At 43.6% G+C, this 20,509-nt stretch overlaps 1 protein-coding gene across 1 annotated transcript in view; it reads left to right on the top strand.

Annotated features, from left to right (window-relative positions):
- BMX (BMX non-receptor tyrosine kinase) overlaps positions 1-20,509 on the top strand; it is a 628,237-nt gene that overhangs the window by 348,754 nt on the left and 258,974 nt on the right. The window contains exons 8-9 of the mRNA XM_069636784.1: positions 5,979-6,151; positions 12,526-12,579. Of these exons, the coding sequence (XP_069492885.1) occupies positions 5,979-6,151; positions 12,526-12,579 (227 nt within the window). The remainder of the gene's footprint in view (positions 1-5,978; positions 6,152-12,525; positions 12,580-20,509) is intronic.

A 20,509-nucleotide genomic window follows, 5' to 3' on the forward strand; every position in this document is an offset into this window, starting at 1 on the left:
TTGCAATGTTCACAGAGTTTGGAGTTCTTCGAGATATCAGGGGGGAACTTAAAAGGTGGGAGGAGACCTTAATGAAACTGCAGACAGAGTACGCAAGGAACCTGACGTCACATATTTGCGGGAAACTTTAAACTAAACTAGATGAGTTTTGGGAAACGGTGGACAGAGAGTTACGCTACTTTGATAGACCGGCGGCAAGGTGTAAATATGGGGAACAAGATAAGCCAGCTAAACTCTTAGCGCAAATGGTCCATAGCGAGGGAGGCAATACATCCATTCCATGTATAACCAAGTGAGATGGGAGGGTGGTGAACAAAGTTGAAGAGGTCTGCAAGGTATTTTATGACTTCTATAAGGATCTTTACTTTACTATAAGGGTCGGTGGACACGCAAGCTACACAGTGGCAAGCCTTTAAGGTCTATACCCGCGCAGTTGCAATGTTCACGGAGTTTGGAGTTCTTCGAGACATCAGGGGGTAACTTAAAAGGTGGGAGGAGACCTTAATGAAACTGCAGACAGAGTACGCAAGGAACCCGACATCACATATTTGCGGGAAAATTTAAACTAAACTAGATGAGTTTTGGGAAACGGTGGACAGAGAGTTACGCTACTTTGATAAACCGGCGGCAGTGTGTAAATATGGGGAACAAGAGAGGCCAGCTAAACTCTTAGCGCAGATGGTCCATTGCGAGGGAGGCAATACATCCATTCCATGTATAACCAGGTGAGATGGGAGGGTGGGGACCAAAGTTGAAGAGGTCTGCAAGGTATTTTATGACTTCTATAAGGATCGTTACTCACTGCAAAGTGTAGCCTTAGAGAATGAGATAGATGAGTACTTAGCCAAGATACCCACTGCACTGCTATTCAACGAAGCCCGCAATACACTTGAACCACCTATAACAATAGAAGACATAAAGGAGGCGATAAAGAACTTACCGCGTGGAGCACCAGACTCCGACGGGCTTGGCGCGGAATTTTATAAAGAATTTAAAGACGTCTTGGCTCCTTGATTGTTGGCAGTCTGGAATGAGGCCTTGGAATCTGGTGTTCTACCAGAGTCAATGCGGGAGGCAGTTAACACCTTACTACTGAAACCTGAGAAACCACTGGAGGAATGCAGGTAATACCGTCCACTCTCTCACATAAACACGGATGTGAAAGTATTAGCAAAGATACTAGCATTTCAGCTTAATCCACTGATGCCCTATATGGTGCACAAGGACTAAGCTGGTTTCATACAGGGGCGATCAACAGCATCCGATATACGGAGGCTATATAATGTTCTGGCAAGGATACCAAAAGACACTGAGGGGGTTGCACTGTCCTTGGACATGCAGAAGGCCTTTCATACAGTACACGGGCCATTTCTCTTTAGGGTGCTAAATAACCATGGGTTTTGGCCTAACTTTGTAAAATGGGTGAGGCTTCTTTATAAGCAACAGCATGCCAGGGTGTGCATCAACAGGGGTCTTGTATGTGGTGTTGGCACTAGCAGGGGGCACTAGGCAAGGATGCCCACTGTTGCCACTGTTATTGCCCTGGTGATAGAGCCCCTAGCGAATCTTATGAGGGCAAGCCATACTCGAGCAGGCACAGTCATAGCTGGCCGGACAGAACTGATAACACTCTATGCCGATGACATCCTGATGTATGTGAGGAATCCTGAAAGGTAGTTACAGAGGGTGATAACTGTGGTTCAGGAGTTCGGGACCTACTCGGGCCTCCGCCTGAACATTAATAAGTCTGAGGTGTTTCCGCTGACGGAAGGCATGAAAGAACCCAGCAACCTGTTCGGGTTAAGATGGTCACCCAGACAAGTGAGTATCTAGGGGTCGAGGTCACTCGTTCGGCATCCCTGGTGTGCTCCCTGAACTATGACACATTGGTTGAAAAGCTGTGCACTAAACTTGAATGATGGTCACACCTCCCTATCTCACTAATGGGCTGAGTGGCATTGGTAAAGATAATTATACTGCCTAATTTGTTCTACCTCTTCAGTACTATACCATTATAGCTGGGTAGGTTCTTCTTTGCAAAGGTAACCGGAGCGTGCTTTGCCTTCCTGTGGCAGGGGCAAGCAAGGGTCAGCTAGAGCCGTCTTACATTGCCGTACGCACAAGGGGGACTGTCCACCCCAGATTATGAGCTGTACTATCTAGCGGCTCAGGCGTATTATGCAACGCATTGGGTGGAGGGTGTGCCACACACATCATACGAAGAACTAGAAAGACAAGGGAAGAGCAGGGCCACACTTCTACACGGGGTAGTAACAGGAGGTCAGAACAATGGGAACTACCTAGGCCCAGTACTAACTACGAGACAGGCATGGTGGAGGCTGACTCAAACACCCACAAGCATGATAATATACAGCCCGGTTGCTCCAGTCTGGGATGCTCAATATGTGGGTCCCTCTAGAGATGCGGTACTGGCCATTCAATCACGCAAAGCAGGTATTGTACACTTCAGGGACCTTTACCGTGATGGGGAGTTTTTGTCCTGGGAGGATATGAAAACACAGAGAGGGGACACCACACTACAGAAGCTCCAGTACTACAGACTCTGGGCAGCAGTAGCAGCAACATGGGGCGGATTCCCTCAGGAACCCCCTTTGCAGCAGAGCCTAAACTACATGATCTCCCCAGGAATGGCCAAAAAATCTGCTTCTGCAATATATAAATTGGCACTGTCGACTACAGAGGTCCATACACCAGATATTAAGGGCGACTGGGAGAGAGACCTGAGCTCTTCCTTTACAGACGCACACTGGCTCCAGATATGCAGGCTAATAAAACAGGTGTCATACAACTCTAGATACAGACTAATCCATTTCAAGGTGCTGAATATAGTACACCTCACCCCAGCCCGTCTCAAGAAAATGTATGCAGGAGCTGACGGAAGATGCCCGAGATGCTGTAGTGAAGATGCAGATTTATTGCACATGTTGTGGTCTTGTGGGGTACTCACTGAATATTGGCATAAGGTATGTGATGCACTCGAGGTGATGGCGGGTCAGCCGATACACTGGGAACCAGCAGTGTGCATTATGGGGTATGTGTTGAAAATGAACCCACGGAGGCGTAAGCTTATTAAAATTGGTCTGCTGTTAGCTAAATGTGCTATATTGTTGATGTGGACAAGTGATATGTCTCCGACACTCGAGGATTCGGAGAGGGATATGCCTTGGGCAAATGACAAGGATGAAGTATAAGCCAGCCTACTACCCATTATGAATCAACCAAAAGTTATTTGGAGAGGTTTCCACCCATACCAGAATGAAAAAAGTAGTTAGCTGGGTGGATGGAATGTGTCATTGACAATGCCCTGGAAAAGCTATGCACTGTGTAATCTGTTCATGTATTATCACACTGGTTCCTTTACAAGTACTATCTGATTGTATGCATTCACGATGTTGACTCTGTGTGCAAAGTTAAATAAAGTTTAAATAAATGTTAAAAAAAAGAGCTGACCTTCAATGAGTAACCGTGGCCAGGAGACGGTCACCAGAGTCGATATGACAGCAAAGCAGACATGCAATATGGCAGCCATGCAATGGCACAACATGAACTGCGGCCATGAACTCTCCCCCTGGGGGTGAAAGGAGACAAACAGCAGATGCTCGCCACCTCTGGCTGCTATTTCCCCTCGCTACATATAACCTGGAGAGGTTCACCTCGAGAGAAGCCAGAGGCAGACAGAGACAACCAGCTGGGAAGCCTGCCAGATGCAGCATTGGCACGAGCTGAGGCGTGCCATGCAGTCAATGCCCGAGGCACACAGAGGTGCCAGGAGGGGGCCCGGCTTCTTTATATAAAATAACATTCAGAGATAAATATACATATAAATAATAACTGTTTGTACTTTGGCAATACTATTCTAATAATAGCAAAACTATATATACTCTGTGTGGAACCACACAATACTTAGATTCATAAAAATGGATCAGTCAGCTCTACTCTTTTAACTTAGTTCAGCCCTCCTGTTCTTGGATTACCCCTTTTCTTTCTACGCCTTCTCACCCGATGTTTTTAGATTTGCCTCTGCTAGGATTCACCAGCAATGTGCTGGCTGTCTTACATTTCACTGTAGCACTTTGGGTTGTTAGTGGAAAATGTGTAGTTCGCCTGCATTTGCAGCTTGCTTTGAGTTTGCTTCTGTAGTCTGTTGCTTGAAAGCAACAGGTCTGGAGTGTTTGACAGTACTACACAGTGTCTGTGAGTGAGTGTGTATGAATGTGTGTATATGTGAAGGAGTGAAGTCTGTACATTATGATATGATATGATATTTTATTTATATCGCGCTCGTACTCAGCTGTTTCAGAGCGCGACGAGGCAAAAGGAGGGGAACAGGGGAGAGAACAGAAACAACAATCTTACTAGGCCCAGTGACATTGAGAACGTGCAAGTGCATGGGGAAGGGAAAAGGGGGAAAGTGCATGGGAGGGGGGAGAAATTGGAAAGCGCAGAGCATAAGAGAGGATAAGATAAATACTAAGTAAATAAATAAGTATATAAATAAGGTGATCCAAAAACAGTGGTTGTGCAGCCTGTGCGTAGCCAAGTGCAAGGTTAGTCAGATAGGGAGAATCTGATAAGTCCGGAAAAAGAGTGGGGGGCTGTATGGGTACAGATACAGGCCCTAGTGCAAGGGGTGGCCAAGGGGCAGTGCAGGAGGGTGGCAGGGTGAGCAGCTACCTGGGCCTGAAGGGCAGAGGGTGGCCAGGTGCAGCATCGCTGAGAGAGAAAGCAGATCAGTAGGGGAGAAGATGGGCAAAGGCAGAGGCGAAGAGGAGGGTGTTGAGGAGCTTCCCGAACCATAGGTGGTTCTCCTCAAGTTTCAAGGTGGCAGGTAGGCAGTTCCAGAGGGAGGCTCCCGCAACATTGCTGTATCTGAATGTATGTATGCGCAAGCAGGTGTCTTTTTCTGTGTAGGTCCATGCAGTGTGCACTTGTAATATGTTTGTGGGCTGAGGGAAGAGTGCTGAGGATTGTAGAGAGGGTAGAGTCAAGTGCAAGGCTGAATTATGTATGGGCATCAGCGTCCTGAAAGAAATTATTGTAGATGCTGACCTACATAGGGAGTACCAGCTTCATGAAAGCAATTTAGGGAGGAATTAATCACGTCTATTTAGGGCACACTCACACATCACTGCGAATTTGGTTTTGGATGATCAATGTAATTCCTTCATGAATCACTATTCAGCTTTTAATACGATAGTTTTATCTTTACTTTAGCACTGTACCTAATGTAAACAGGGACAGTAGCCCTGCAGCCAGAATGATGGAGTTACCAATTAACTGTTGAAGCCTGTTGTTCACCATCATGTTTTTATTCCAGAAAGGCCAGTGTGGATTTTAGAGTAACTTTCTTGGTAGACAAGCTAGAGACACATTCCTTTGGAAGCCTTCCTGATGAGGGATATCCAATTATTAGACTGCAATCATGTTTGTAGTGAGATGCCAATCAAAAGCTTTTCCCACTGTATAAGTTAACACTCAACTGGGACATTTTTGGAAGGGTGGCCCCTTTGGTGTTGAAGAAATCTATTTTTAGCAGACTGCCTGTGGATCCAACCATATGTTCCCACAGCCTTTGATACCTGTTTAATAAGGTGAGATATGTCAATAGACAGCTGCATCATGTGATGGGGTTCCCTTTGGGGCCATTTATGTTTTTAAAAGGGAATCTTGGTGTGAAACTGTTTCTCAGTTTTGGCATGTTCACATGTCATGATACATGAACACTGTAAGGCCTGGCCACTGCTGGCATGAAAATTCCTGATACCCAACAGAATGAATACACGGGGTGTCTTATATATGCATGCCGGTAGGATCAGTTGTATAGCTAATGGCCAGTCATTGCACATTTCTTATATGCTTTGTAGAAATATATGTAACTTGTGCCCAAATATGTTCTCAAACAAAGAGAGTCTGGCACCTCGCACCATAACCTTTTCTTCTATCTTAAAAAAATTCAGCCCTTAACTACACACCTAAAACCAGACATGCGCAACTCATCCTTGAAGATCACGGTGGATGGTCAAAACTATAAACAAGAAGGCAAATCTGGTTCACGACTAATAAAGGACATCACGTGTCATATTGTTGCAGAGGAACATCCGGACTCGTCGAAAGTGAGCGATTCTTCAAGGTATGTACTAACTTGTATTTCCTTATCTCAAACATAGCTTCACAACCTTGGGTCAGCCAGATGTATTTTAAGATGGGTTGCTTGGACAACTTCCTGATCCTCTTGGCTCAAATTTTAGATTCATATTGGAATACTCTGGCCCCAATTGACAAAGATTTATGATGCTCAAATTAGGAATGAACACCAGCTATTTCATAGCTTGTTCACAAAGTTTTGAGCTGGAACACATCTCGAAGTACTGATTTCTCCTGAAATGGGAGCTGTTGCAAGATAACTTTATTCTGTTCTGATTGCTGAAGCATGTTTTGCACTTGGATTTCATTGCTCAGAATCACTATATGCAGGGATATTCTCACTCCAGTTTTCAATGAATGGGGCATAGTCACATTTTTAGCTCATGGATCGCCTACGTTTCTGAGACAAATTGCAAGTGGTGTTCGCTAAGGGGACACAAACAACATTGAAAATTCGTAAGCACTATGGTTTTTATTTTCTTAAAAGAATACATTGTATGGAGTGGACTATGTTTGCACTCCCGTGCACATTGGTCCCCTCACAGCAGTTTTCACTGCACACTATGAAGTGCAAAATAAAAGTGTTCATATACCAAAATCGTCCTAAAATGCCTTTTTGCACTTTGGAGGGCAAAACAGTGCAAAGCCTCCCACAATTCAGGCTTACAGGCGGCATTACTGTGGGGTGCACCTGCTGTTAGCAAGCCCCCAACACACGCCCACTCTATAGGAATCCACTGGTTTTCTGCCAGCATGAAACGTCAGTCTGGTGGAAAACCAACTGGTTTTTGCAGGCATAGCAGAAATGCAACGCAGAAATGGTGACTCTTTCACACGTATCCTCTGCCTGCAAAAGTGACAACAATCCCAAAAGCACAAGAAAGGCTGGTAATCCTGGCACAATTCTTTAATGCCGATGTTTGCACGCTGGGGATTTGGAAAAGAGGCCTTCTGTAGGAAAGCCACATACAACTTGCTAAAGAATTCAAAGGATATTGAGAATTTAATATTCAAATCAATTGTACTCAACAGAATAAAATCTTAACAAATATAAGTATACATATTTCACAATGAACGCCTACATAAAGACACAACCAAAGCATATAGCATACAAGTAAAAGTCACTTTTATATTGTTATCTTGAATTCGTAAGGCAAATACCTGTTAAGCGACTTCAATATGGATGTCCAGATATTATACGTTATTTCTCCCAGAACATGTATTGGGGAAAACATCTTCCAGAATTGGCTGGCATCTATTTCAGAATAGAAGGAATAGTAATGTGGTAGGTATTCACCATAACATCGCAGGGACATTCATGTATTGATAATTGTACCGTGACTATCTGCATCTTTTTTTTCTTCTCTCTTTGGTTCGCTCTGATGCCACACATATTAGCTTAGATTTCTAGCACGGAACATAAACCAAAATGTCCATGGATTTAAGTTTACCATGTGTGCCCATATCGAATCAGTACATATGATTGAATCAAATCAACCTTTGTAATGAACTAGGTGGGATACCCGGTGTTGCCCGTTTCCTGATGGAGTAGTGTCTCTGTGCCCTGGAGGATGTTGCTCTTGTCCTCCTGTCAGCAAGTCTTGCTTCAGTTTGATCTGGTGTCATAGAGGTGTTTTGTTTGCCATTCCATCCCATCCCATCACATTTTAAAGGCCCATAACTAGATTGGAGAGCTTTTTTTTCATAGCTGTTTTTCATTGCTGAAGTCTTGTATACAGTGGATGTATGAGCCCTGTGTTGGTATATGTGGTGCCATGAATAATGCAGGGTAGTCGACAAGTTATTATTTTTTACGATTGCAGAGTCACAGTTTTTGTTTGCTTTATGAACCTTCACATGTTGTGCTCCATTACTGTCTTTTTAAAGGGGAACTCTTTTTTTTCACAAAGTTAAAATGTGTAGGAGAAACCTAACCAGAATGTCACTTTAAACAAAGATTTTTCACTGAGTTTGATTGCTTCTTTAGTGATACATAGTTTCATAATGGCAATATCTACTGGTGAGAGCTGGTGGCTATACCCTATGGACAGTTTAACAGGGACATGACCATGGGTCCTGCCCTTCAAATCACCCAGTCATTTTATGTGCCCACTGGGCATGCCCCGTAGCGATTTTCAGTGCCAGGTTTGAAGCCCCTTCCCAGAGCCACCTATTGGGCCTACTTGTCATGGCCACCAGCTTATGTCCAGGAGCTAATTACAATTAGGCAAGGCCATTAGCAGTGACCAGAGAACCCCAGAGTCTCCCAAAGCACCAGATAGATGTGGGCTTTGGCCATACACATTTGCTTCTTTAACTGGAACAGGGTATTTGCCAATGCCCATAAAAGACCCACTGGATGGGGCCTGTCGACATACCAAGCATCTACTTTGACCCAAGCACCAACAAATCAATTGCTAGTTGCACTAGGAATTACCTGCCACCATGCCCATTGACAATGAGGCATGGTTTAGGGAAAGATGACATGGAACAAGGCCTTTGGCAATGCCATGAGCACTGATTGAGCGTTTCGAAGAGGCAGCTAGGCAAGGCTAATGGCCCCTCCTCCCCCTCTCAAATGGTCACTGTCCATGTCCTGCGACTACGGCCAGAGGTTTCCTTGGCCATGTCACTCCCAGAAGTGACCCCTTGGGGCCACTGCCCATAGCCAGTGACCCATCTGGGCCCTGAAGTGGCCCATGCCATGACCTTCATCTGGGGACGACTGGGACCCATGGTACGTCCAATTGCCATAGCCCGCAGCCATGAGCAGTTGCTACTGTGCCCAAGACAAGGCCTATGGCCTTGCAGAAGGACCTACTGAGCCACAGACGATGGCAGATGACTCTTGCCTGCAGTCATTCTCGTTGACCACATTGGACTTGTCAGTGACCTGAGGGACACTAGTCCAGCCCACATGCCACCACATAATTGTGTGGGCTGGGCCTGAGGGCTGAGACACAAATGTAGCCAACAGACCTACTTGAGAGCAGTGGGCCACAAGTGGAGAGAAGGTCCATCTGGGAGCATAAAAGCACCATGGTCAAGCTGACATTTTTGCAGTTTGTGGGGGCATATTGCACGCCCCCAGAATGTCCCGCCCCCCACACTCACTGGGGACAGAGGACCCTAAAATGGCCACAAAATGCACCATTTTAAAAAGTATATTCGGCTAGGGTTCCAGACAGAACCCACAAAAAGTCTGTGGGACCCCCCAATAATTGTTGCCCCAATTGTTGCCCCCGATGAAGCCCACCAGAGCCAATCTGACTGTCCCATGCTGGGTCTGTGGACCCAATTCTGGGTGCACCATAAACCATTCCTGAAGTGGCCCATGCCATGACCTTCATCTGGGGACGACTGGGACCCATGATATGGCCAAATGCCATGGCCCGCAGCCATGAGCAGTTGCTACTGTGCCCAAGACAAGGCCTATGGCCTTGCTGAAGGACCTACTGAGCCACAGACGTTGGCAGATGACTCTGGTCTACAGTCAGTCTCGTTGACCACATTGGACTTGTCAGAGACCTGAGGGACACTAGTCCAGTCCACATGCCACCACATAATTGTGTGGGCTGGGCCTGAGGGCTGAGACACAGACGTAGCCAACAGACCTACTTGAGAGCAGTGGGCCACAGTGGAGAGAAGGTCCATCTGGTAGCATAAGGACACCATGGTCAAGCTAACATTTTTGCAGTTTGTGGGGGCATATTGCAAGCCCCTAGAATGTCCCGCCCCCCACACTCACTGGGGACAGATGACCCTAAGAGAGCCAAAAAATGCACCATTTTAAAAAGTAAATTCTGCTCGGGTTCCAGACAGAACCCACAAAAGGTCTGTGGGACACAATGATGGTCCCCCAACAATTGTTGCCCCAGTTGTTGCCTCAGAGGAAGCCCACCATAGCCAATTTGACTGTCCCATGCTAGGTCTGTGGACCCAATTCTGCGTGCACCAGAAACCATTCCGCTGACCCGGGAGGCAGGTAGTCAATCCAGGTAAACAAAAGTATCATGTACATCTGCGGATTACTTTGAGTGAACTCAGATAGCCAATTGGTTTTTGATCACATGTCGGCAGATTGAAAATAAACTACTGGATGAATTCTCAGCAAACTACAAAAGGATCAGAAGTCAAACCAGACCAATGTCCTGGCAAAGCTATGGCATGAATTTTTCCAGCTGTGCAGGCTGTTGGGGAGAGCTAACTGCTGTGTATGGAAAATGAAAGAAAAACAAAAGTTTGGAACCTCAGTTACAATTGTCCTCGTCCCTCGACTAAGATGCACGAACATTCCAAAAAGGCTTTTATGTTCTTTGCAACGTTTTGTAAAGATTCATAAAACTGCACCATTTTTATATGCCACCCAAAAGTTCTTAAGGCATGTCCAACTTAACCATCACTATAGGGTCGCTACGGCTGACTCTGTAATATATATAATATGGTATAATACTGGTTCAAATCCCAACAAGGCTGACAGAGCCCTCCATCCTACCAAGCTCAGTACATTTAGTACCTTTAAATAGAGTGAATTAGGTAACAATAACACTCAGTATTACAGCACTTATAAGTTGGTCAAACCGGCTTGAGATGTTATGTAATCCTTTGATATTTGTACTATTATCATTATTATCTTACATTTGCTCTACTATGTTCACAGCAGTGAGCAAAGCAACATTGTATCTCAATATTTCTGTAAACACCCCTTACCCTTCATTATAGTTGGTATCATGATTTTCTGAAAGGTCATGTAAGAAATTTGCAACTTGGACTTAAAAGTTTGTAATCAGTTCGTGAACATGTGAAAAGTATTCTCATTACTGTTCATTGCAAGCAACAATTTACATTTTGTATGTGTTATGTTTTGTGAATTTGTCTCTATTATTCTGAAATCATTTTGTACAAATACAATATGCATCTCACTTTGTGAATTATTGATTTAGCCTGATATCTGCACGACACTGTCGGGTTCGCCACCCATTTAGCCTATAGGAAGTGTATCCTTAAGCCATTCATATATGTCACCTTCATGTTCCCGAATCCCTCAATTGGTCTTAGTCATTACAAAGAGGAAGAGGTGACCCAAAGATGTCCTTGGATATGGAACAGTGACAGGTGAAATATCCTGGAACAGGTTAGGGTATGTTTCAGCCCTGTTTGACCCCACTCTATTTTCCTTTTGAGAAATGCTTCAATTAGAGATATAATGAAACAAACTGTATGAGTTAGGGTGTCAATCGGTTTCCATGCAATAGGAGGAATTCAATCGGAAATGGCAGGAAATTAAAAGAAGCACCCCCACTGAATGGTATAACTTCAAAATGACTGAATGAGTTCTTTAAAAGTGCTGAATACATCATTGTGTATGCCATTGCCAATTCATTGTATTGCTTGGCTTGTGAATTAGTTCAAGGAAATTAAATAATTGTCCATAGAAGGGATTTCAATTGAATTAAAATGGCTGTGCAACAAAGCAACTAGTCAACATGCTTGCCGGTACTGTTGTATCCGTACTGGCAAACTCAGAGTTGTCCTCGAGGGTGCCTTTCATTTCGCCAGGTCTGACCTGGCAGAATGAAAGGCACCCATGAGTACAGCAAGCATGTAGCAACGGCACGGTAATGACCCGATTCTGGCACCCGCGAAAGGGCAATTACTGGGTCCAGCAGGGCCAAATACCCCAGAAATTGCCCATTCGCGGGTGCCAGACTTTCTTGCAAGTTTGTAATGAGGCCCAATGTCCGGAACCAAAAACACAATACTATAAGCATTAATGTTGCATTTGTTGGCATTTTCTAGTGACTCTTGAGGCGCTTTTTTCAAGTGCTACTTATTTTTCAGTCAAAGAGTAATTTATGTCAATGTTTTGAAGACGATTGCTACACCTCGTAAACATCTCTTTTTTTCTATCTCTTTTGTGCTATTAAACCTCCGTTTTGGGAAAATCATTATCACATTTCTCAAATTCTAACCTTGCTTGCTTCTCATTTCTAATTATTGTGAAATGTATGTGTGGCATGGTAAATTTATATCATCACTGGGTTATTCCACCTGATGTTTTCCAGATGTGTGCCCTACAGCTGCCATTAGTCCTAACTAGAATAGTCGATGGCATGTTATCCTCGAAGTCATAGGCCAAAACAACAGGGAAGCCACCGTTTGCCCACACTTATAATCGCTGTACAACAAACGATTTGATTAATTCTGAATAATTCTGCTATATTCGTGTGTTTATATCAACCTTTCTGTAGTTTCCCACACCAGGAAATGTTCCCAACGACCACAAAAGAAACTCAGCATAGATGGGTGAATTCATAATGTGATGTACAGTCACACCAGTATTAATGTTTTTCACCACAGGAAGGAAGCATGCTGCAATACAATAGGAGAGGAAGAAGGCCTTGAAAATTCAGAGTAAGTTTTGCTAGTTTATGAATCACTAAAGTGGCTGATAATCTTCAAAAGAATCTTGGTTAACTGTCTTCTGGGCAAAATTCTTGGGTGTGCACATTTGGTGAAATATAAAATGTGTCAATTCTTAAAATTGTAAAAAATGTGAATGTTTTGTTTGTTTGTTTATATCGCGCACCTGACCCGGAGGTAATTTGGCGCTATAGGATAGTAGTGGTTACAAGGCATAGAATAGACAGTTATATGCATGAATACAGTTTGAACATTCAAGGTAAAGTTACAATGGTACATATATACATATTAACATTATACATGTTATACATTGTGTCATAGCAGTAGTATGTGCCGATCACCTAACGGTTAGTGGTATCAAGAGCTGTTGTTTTATGTTTTATTTAGTATCCAAGTGATAGCATGGCTTCTGAAATTGTTAAAGGTTTGAATGGTTTGAATATTCTGAGGGAGAGTGTTCCAAAGCCGGGCGGCGAATACTGGGAAGCTAGAACCTCCTGCCCTTTTTAGATTGTATCTGGGCACCACTAGACATGGTATGTTGGAAGATCTGGTGATTCTGTTGGATACCTTCCATGTGAACTTATCTGTAAGTTAGTGGGGGGATTGGTGGTTAAGCGCTTTGTGAGTGAGGCAGATAGTTTTTAGGGCAATTTTGTCCTGTATAGAGAGTCACCTGTGGTGCTTTCTAGTTTCTGATATATGCTCTCTTTTGGGAATAATCAGGGTGGCTCTGAGCACGTTATTTTGCATGATCTATAGTTTATTTAAGATGGTTTTGTTCGCTCCGAGATAAAGACTGTTGCAATAATCCAATTTGGATTGTATGAGCGCTCTCGCCAGAGTAAGGCAGCTAGTGGGGGATAGTAAAGGTCTACAGGCTTTGATCAACTTGCCGGTGTAGGCTGTGGCCGATGAGGTCATGTTAATCTGCTTAGTTAGGTTAGACTGGGCAGCGAGGTAGAAACCTAAAGTTTTTACATGTTTGGCAATGGGTATACTGTTCCCATTGATGACGATATTTGTGTAGTGAGGACTTAGTTTGAGAAGGTTGTTAGATGATCCGACTAGGAGTAACTCAGTCTTATTATCATTCCGGAGAGGCCATGTGTGGCCATCCATGCCTGAATGATGATGTAGACTTTATTGATCCCCGCAATGTCTATATCATAGGTTCCTGAGAGGGGTAGGATTATCTGGGTGTCATCCGCATAATTTGTGTAGGTGACACCCAGACGGTCCAGTATGTCAAATAGTGGCTTTGTAAAAATGTTGTACAAAGTGGACGAGACGCAGGATCTTTGAGGGACTCTGCAGGTGATGGGGATGGGGTCAGCAGCTGCTGAAGGTGAGAACACGTGCATAGTTCTGTTGGTGAGGAAAGATTGGATCCAGGCAACTGCAGAACTGGAGAAATGGGCCGCTGAGGATAGGTGGTTACAAAGTATGGAGTGATCCACCAGATCAAAAGCCGCATAGATCTCGAGTAGAAGTAGGATGGCCATCTTTCCTTTGTTTTTCAGTTCATCGATCTGGCTTTTGAGGTCCACAAGTGCGGTTTCTGTTCCATGCTGAGGTCTTAAGCCAGATTGACGGGTGCCGAGTAATTTGTGAGCTTCAAGATAATCTTGTATTTGCAAGTAGGCTATTCTGTCCAAAATGTTCAATAGAAAGGGGACTGTCGTAATTGGTCTATAGTTAGTGGGTATAGCTGGGTCAAGGGTCTGTTTTTTTAATAGTGGTAGAACCCAGGACTGTTTGAGGTTACTTGGGACGGAATTATTAGAGAAGGAGGAGTTTACAAGTTTAGTAATGAAAGGGGCAAGGTCTCTAGCTGCATCTTTTATAATCTGGGCTGGGCAACTGTCGCCCTTGCAGTTAGATGGTTTAAGAGACGCAATGATTTTGTGGACTTTAGGAATGGTGACTTTTTTTAATGTGAAACCTGAGTTAATGTGAGGGGTGGGGGTAGGAGCTGGTGTAGTGACTGTTAGTTGGGATCTTTTGTCAGCTATTTTGGTCTGCAGTCCTTTGATTTTATTGGAGAGGGCATTTTGAATGCTGGTACACCAGGCTTTATCCTTAGTGCATGTATCTGGCGGTGGGTTGGGGTTCTCTAGTTCTCTTAGAATGTTGAATAATTCTTTAGTACTGGAGCTAGCTTGGGCTATTCTGTCATTATAGGTTTCTTTTTTGGCCTGGATTATCTTATGTTTGTAAGTGGCAGTGATAGTGGCCAGGTTAGTTTTGTTTTCAGGTGTTGGGGATGATTTCAAACGTGATTCCCATTTTCTTTTTTCAGTACAGAGTGTCTTTAGCTCTGGAGTGAACCACGAGTTAAGATGGGCTATGGGTTTGCTTTTACGTAGTTTTAGCGGGGCAATATCATCAATGGCTTTAGTCTTTGCTAGAGTGTATTTCGAGTTGCTAGAAAAACAAATTTCCCAACACAAATGTTCATAGTTTTATATCTGCAAAATGAGTAAACAAGCCTAGTAAATAGTGTTTCCTGAAAGGAATCTCACAAAAATAAATTCATTTGCAGGATTTTGTATCAGAAAAATAAGTGGAAAACTCTATTAGAGAGTCTTCACTTAGGTTGCTGAAGAAATCTGAAGAGTTGTTTATCCAGATGTTTGCCAAGAAATTAAAGGGACATCTCAAGTAAATAGTTTACAACTATTTACTTGTGTTTTCCACTTTCCTTCCTCCAAATAATAAAACTGCAGAGAAAACCTCAAGCAGCACTCCATTTGATCACTTTTCGGCAGGGATTTTGCAGATTTTGTAAACCTCTAAACCCATTTTTTGCTAACCTTATCACCAATATAATGATTCATGTTTATTTTAATTTTGGAAAATGTTACACATTTGGAAATATTATTGGAATTTATAGCATCATTTCAGAAATTAGAGAAAATGAAATTGCCAAATGTTTGCGGACCCTGCACAAGACATATTATACTCTACAACCACTGGAGTTTATGAAATGTGTTCAATGTCCTAGTGGACATTTTGCAAAAACAGTCTTCTCATGCCTTCTTTGCAACAATATTTTTGTCATCCAAAAATGTGGTGCTTTAGCAGCCATTAGCAATGGCGACTTTAACCTGGCGCTGTTTAGGGCAATACATGAACCTGTTGGTGTGTCATAACTGTATGTAAATCCCAATATTACTAATACAATCGGCAGGCATGTGGATGTTTATGTGTGCTGAGTGTTTAGCCAAGGTAACTATTTGCAGAGACTCTAAAAGCAGGTCTCTAGACAAGCGCACTTTTCTCCAACGACTCGAGAAGATCTTCACCTGCAAGAGTCTTCTTCCCTTGACCCTTGAGCTGGTGGGGCCAACCAGTTCGCCAATCGCCTTCTACGACCTGCCTTGGTCGATCGCCAGTGCCAAGCACTAGGAGACCGGATAGCCAGGCACCTGTCCACCCGGGCCACAATTTAAAGGAGCATACCTTTTATTTGTTTGGCAGAACTGCGGCTGGTTTCATCCCTGGGCAGTGCAGTAACTCGAACCTTCCTCCACGACGAGAGCCTCTTTTCCTCTGCTGGATCTCCCAAACTGCAGGAACTGCCATGAACTACCGCCACCGCAGGAGCCTCTTCCACTTTTTAGGTACATTGTTCTGCCAGGCCTCCCTTTTCGTTGGGTACTGCTAAAGGTGTTTTAAATCCTTTACTTACCTACTGGGTTGGCCGCCCCTATCATCTAACATTGTCTTTCACCTTCTGTAACTGCCTTTTCAAATCGTTTAACAAAGACTTGACTGCAGCTACAAGAACATTTTGCTCCTGGGCACTTTGCTCTGTACCACTGACTCTGGCACAGGCCTATTGACTCTGGCTAAATCTGTTGCAACTGCCTTCTCTAGATTGCTTCTCACCTAGAAATGTGTTGGTGCACCTAACTCTTATAACCACCTTTTTCTTCCCTCTTTTTAAAATTGTGAAGTGCCATTTTGCTCGGTTTTCACCTCAGTATTATACATGCTAAAGTACTGCCTTGCCTAACTTGTCACAATCTTATTGGGAAGTGTTGCTGGTGTGTTTAAGAGTATGTTTCTGTATAACTTGGCCTTTTCCTCCTTTTTGAGAAATTGTTAGAGTGCCATTTCTGCTTGGTTTTCACTGTGCTATTTTGCTCAGTTTTCACTCTTGCTCCAACTTATCTACAATTTAAATAGGGAGTTGTGTATACTTTTCTTGACTGATTTAACTTGCTTTTATAATAGTGATTTGTGTGTGAACATCAGAGTGTGTAAAATACATATACATATATATATATATATATATATATATATATATATATATATATATATATATATATATATATATATATATATATATATTCTTTTTGATACAAAGCTTTGGTCAGTGTTTCTAAATCTTTGTGGTACGGACTAATACCAAAGGGGATTTATTGCATATACCTGTAGTCTTAATCTTCTGTAGTGCTCCCTAAGGAAACTGCACAGGATTCTGCCTAACACTGGTGTACAGTGGTGAGGATAAAAGTATTGGATTTACATTTTAGAGTGCTGCTAGTAACTCGGTTCGATTAACCACAAGGCTTAACAATCACTAAAAGTTAATTTTAAAGAAAGTCAAAGATGGAAAGCTATAGCCAGGAGACCCTCCTTGTAAATACTGCTGATTATTTAAAGGCTCTGTGTAAACAGAAAAGTCTTCCTGTCAAAGGCAAGAAATCAGAAATGATTGAAAGATTGTTAGAACACCAAAGACTGGAGAGTAGAGCTATAGTGCCTACCCCTCCAGCAAATGTATCAAACATTGAGGATGATAATGTTGATAATGTTATTATTGAAGCATAAGAGGAAGAGGAGGATAACAATGTCACCCACTCTGGCCCTCTGCCTTCTCCTAAGGCCTCAACCTATGGCTACTGGACCATTGTCAGGTCCCACATTAAGTCCTGAATGTATTACTCTAGAAAAAATGAGGCTTGAACTTGAATTCAAAAGAATTAGTTCCCAAACTGAACAGAGACATCAAGAACTAAGGCTCAAAGAGCTCAACCATGAGCTAGAGATGAAGAAATTGTCTTTGGAAAATGCTTCTCTCCCCGAATCATCTAGATCCTCCAGTCCAAAAAGACCCTGGATGCCTAAAGAGATTGTGGGTATGTATGAACCTAAGTTGGATGTATTAGATTGGTTAGCTATGTTCAAGTACAATCATGGGCTCCAGGACATCACAGGGAATCAGCTGATCCCCTGGTTGTTCTCTAGGCTCCCCCCCTGTTGCATCTGATGTGGTAATGGAGTTGGGGGAGCTGGATAGGATGGATTATGAATGTGTGAAGCTAGCTTTAATAGCTTGATTTGGGAAGACCCCTTCCCAGTACCTTAAGAGGTTTAGGACCCTCAAAAAGCATGATAGTACCCCTTGGACTACTTGGGTGAATGAGTGTTTGAAAAACTTAGAGGGATGGATTAAGGGTTACAGAGTGAACACTTATGAAGGAATGAGAAAGCTTGTAATGTTGGAGTCTATCTCTGATGACTGCTCTCCTGAGCTCAGGCAGCACTTGGCTGATTCAAAAGAGCTAAATTCCAAGAAACTAGCTAAGGCTGCTGACTTGTGGGTTGCCAACAGGGCTACTCACAAGGATTCTGGGGTAACTCAGAAAAAGGACGAGGGAAAGCAGCCAAAGAAAGACAACAAAGAGAATTCAAATAATTCAAATTCAAAGAGGGCCACAAACAAAATCCTAAGGGTAAGCCTCAAGGGAAACCTAATCAGGCTAGTGTACCTTCTGGTCCCAGACCACAAGGAGGTCAGAAAAAGCCACCATTCATAAAGACATTTGGGAAACGTTATCTTTGTGGTTCAACTGATCATGTGAAAGGGGATCCCAGATGTAAGGGTAAACCTTCAGGGGTCCACACGGTCTCCTTAGCCTTCACTCCAGATGAGGAAGCACCAATGACCAGTGGAAACTTTCAACTACTTGCTGAAGACCCCACCTGAGTCTCATCTAGTGTATCTTTAGTATGCTTTGGGTTGTGGGAACAACATAATTTAGATGTGTATAAATTCTATCCCAAATAATACTAAAGAGTATTATAAGGACAGTGTGCTAGTCAATGGTCAGGAGACCCCTGCCATTAGAGGCACTGGGTCTAGCATAACTGTGGTGGATGAATCATTTTTCAAGGTAGAGGATGTTGCTAAGGCACCCAAATGCCTCACCAAGTTAGCTGGAGGGCCTGTGTAGATGCTTCCCCAGTTACCAGCTCTCATCCAATGCAATGACATGACTGTCAGAATACCTGTTAGTATCCAATCTGAAGTACCTGGAAGGGTGTGGTTGGGCAATGATCTGAAATATCATGGAGTAGTGTGAAGAACTCCCAGACCTCCTAGTAAGAGATTACAGGAGCTCACCAGACCTGCAAGGGAGAGGACCTTAAGAGTCTCTCCTGAGGAGATGATGGAAATATAAATCACTCCTACTCCACTGGAGTTACTAACTGCAATTTGGAGACTACCAGAAGCAAAGGGGAAACCCAAGACTTCTAAGAAGAAACTAGCAGAAAGCACTCCAGTCCTGCCAACCAGGAAATCTCCTAGGTTAGCAAAAATCACACCTGTGATTCCACCTCCAGCTGAGGCTGAGATGGAGGCACCACCCTGTGTTGTTGAACTAGAGACTGAGGATTCAGATCTAGTAGGAGGCCAGGATCGTATTGTAGATCTGGACCCTTTGGACCATCCTGAGCTGCAGTCTTTAATGGCAGTAGGTGGCCCCAATAGGGCATACTTCAGTAGGGGACAAAGAGAATGTCCAACTCTGGAAGGTCTTCACAACCAGGCAGCTTCTCAGCTTGAAGGGCAAGAGCCTGGGAAGTATAGGTTACACTGGGAAGATGGCCTCTTCTATAGTGAAACTACTGAGTCATCCCCTGGAGACTACAAAAGACTTGTAGTACCCCAAGAGAACAGACTCCAATTCTTGCAACTAGCCCATGAGATACTTTTGGCTGGTCACTTGGGCTGGTCACTTGAGCTGGTCACTTGAGCTTCAAGAAGACCAAGGAAAGGCTCTCTCTCTACTTTTATTGGCCTATAATGGGGGCTGAAGTAGATAAGTATTGCAAGAGTTGCCACACCTGCCAAACTTCTGGTAAGAGTGGCTTCAGGAACGTGGCACCTTTAGTGCCTCTCCCTGTGGTGGGAGTACCATTTGAGAGGGTGGGAATCGACATTGCTGGTCCTCTTGACCCAACCTCTTCAGGCAACAGGTTCATCCTTGTTGTAGTAGACCATGCTACTAGGTACCCTGAAGCAATTCCTATGAGGACTGTTACAGCTCAGACTGTGGCTAAGGCCCTCCTTGGTATTTTTACCAGGGTTGGGTTCCGAAGGATGTAATATCCGACAGGGGGTCAAATTTTATCCCCCACTACATGAAGGCCATGTGGAAAAACAGTGGAGTATCCTACAAGTTCTCAACAGCATACCAACCTCGAACAAATGGATTGGTAGAAAGGTTCCCGAAAAACACTCAGGGAAACAATTTTAGTTTTACTTTTTAGTTTGACCTGAAGTGTTAATTTTTTGGTATGTTTTTAACACACAAGAACACTTCGTAGGGTTCACTTTTTTAGTGTGGAAACTAGTGATTATTCATACACCAAAACACACACATTGATTGGTGTATGAATAATCACTAGTTTCCACGCTAAAAAAGTGGACCCTACAAATTGGTAGAAAGGTTCAACAGAACCATGAAGAGCTTGATCGGAGCTTTAGAGGACCCCGTTAAGAAAAAGTGGGATCTTCTACTGCCATGCCTTCTCTTTGCATATAGAGAAGTCCCTCAGGAGGGAGTGGGTTACAGCCCCTTTGAACTTCTCTATGGCCATCCGGTCAGAGGTCCATTGGCCC

This window comes from Ambystoma mexicanum, chromosome 7p (assembly GCF_040938575.1).
Source record: "Ambystoma mexicanum isolate Mex_15411 chromosome 7p, UKY_AmexF1_1, whole genome shotgun sequence".
In the NCBI taxonomy this organism is placed as follows: Eukaryota; Metazoa; Chordata; class Amphibia; order Caudata; family Ambystomatidae; genus Ambystoma; species Ambystoma mexicanum.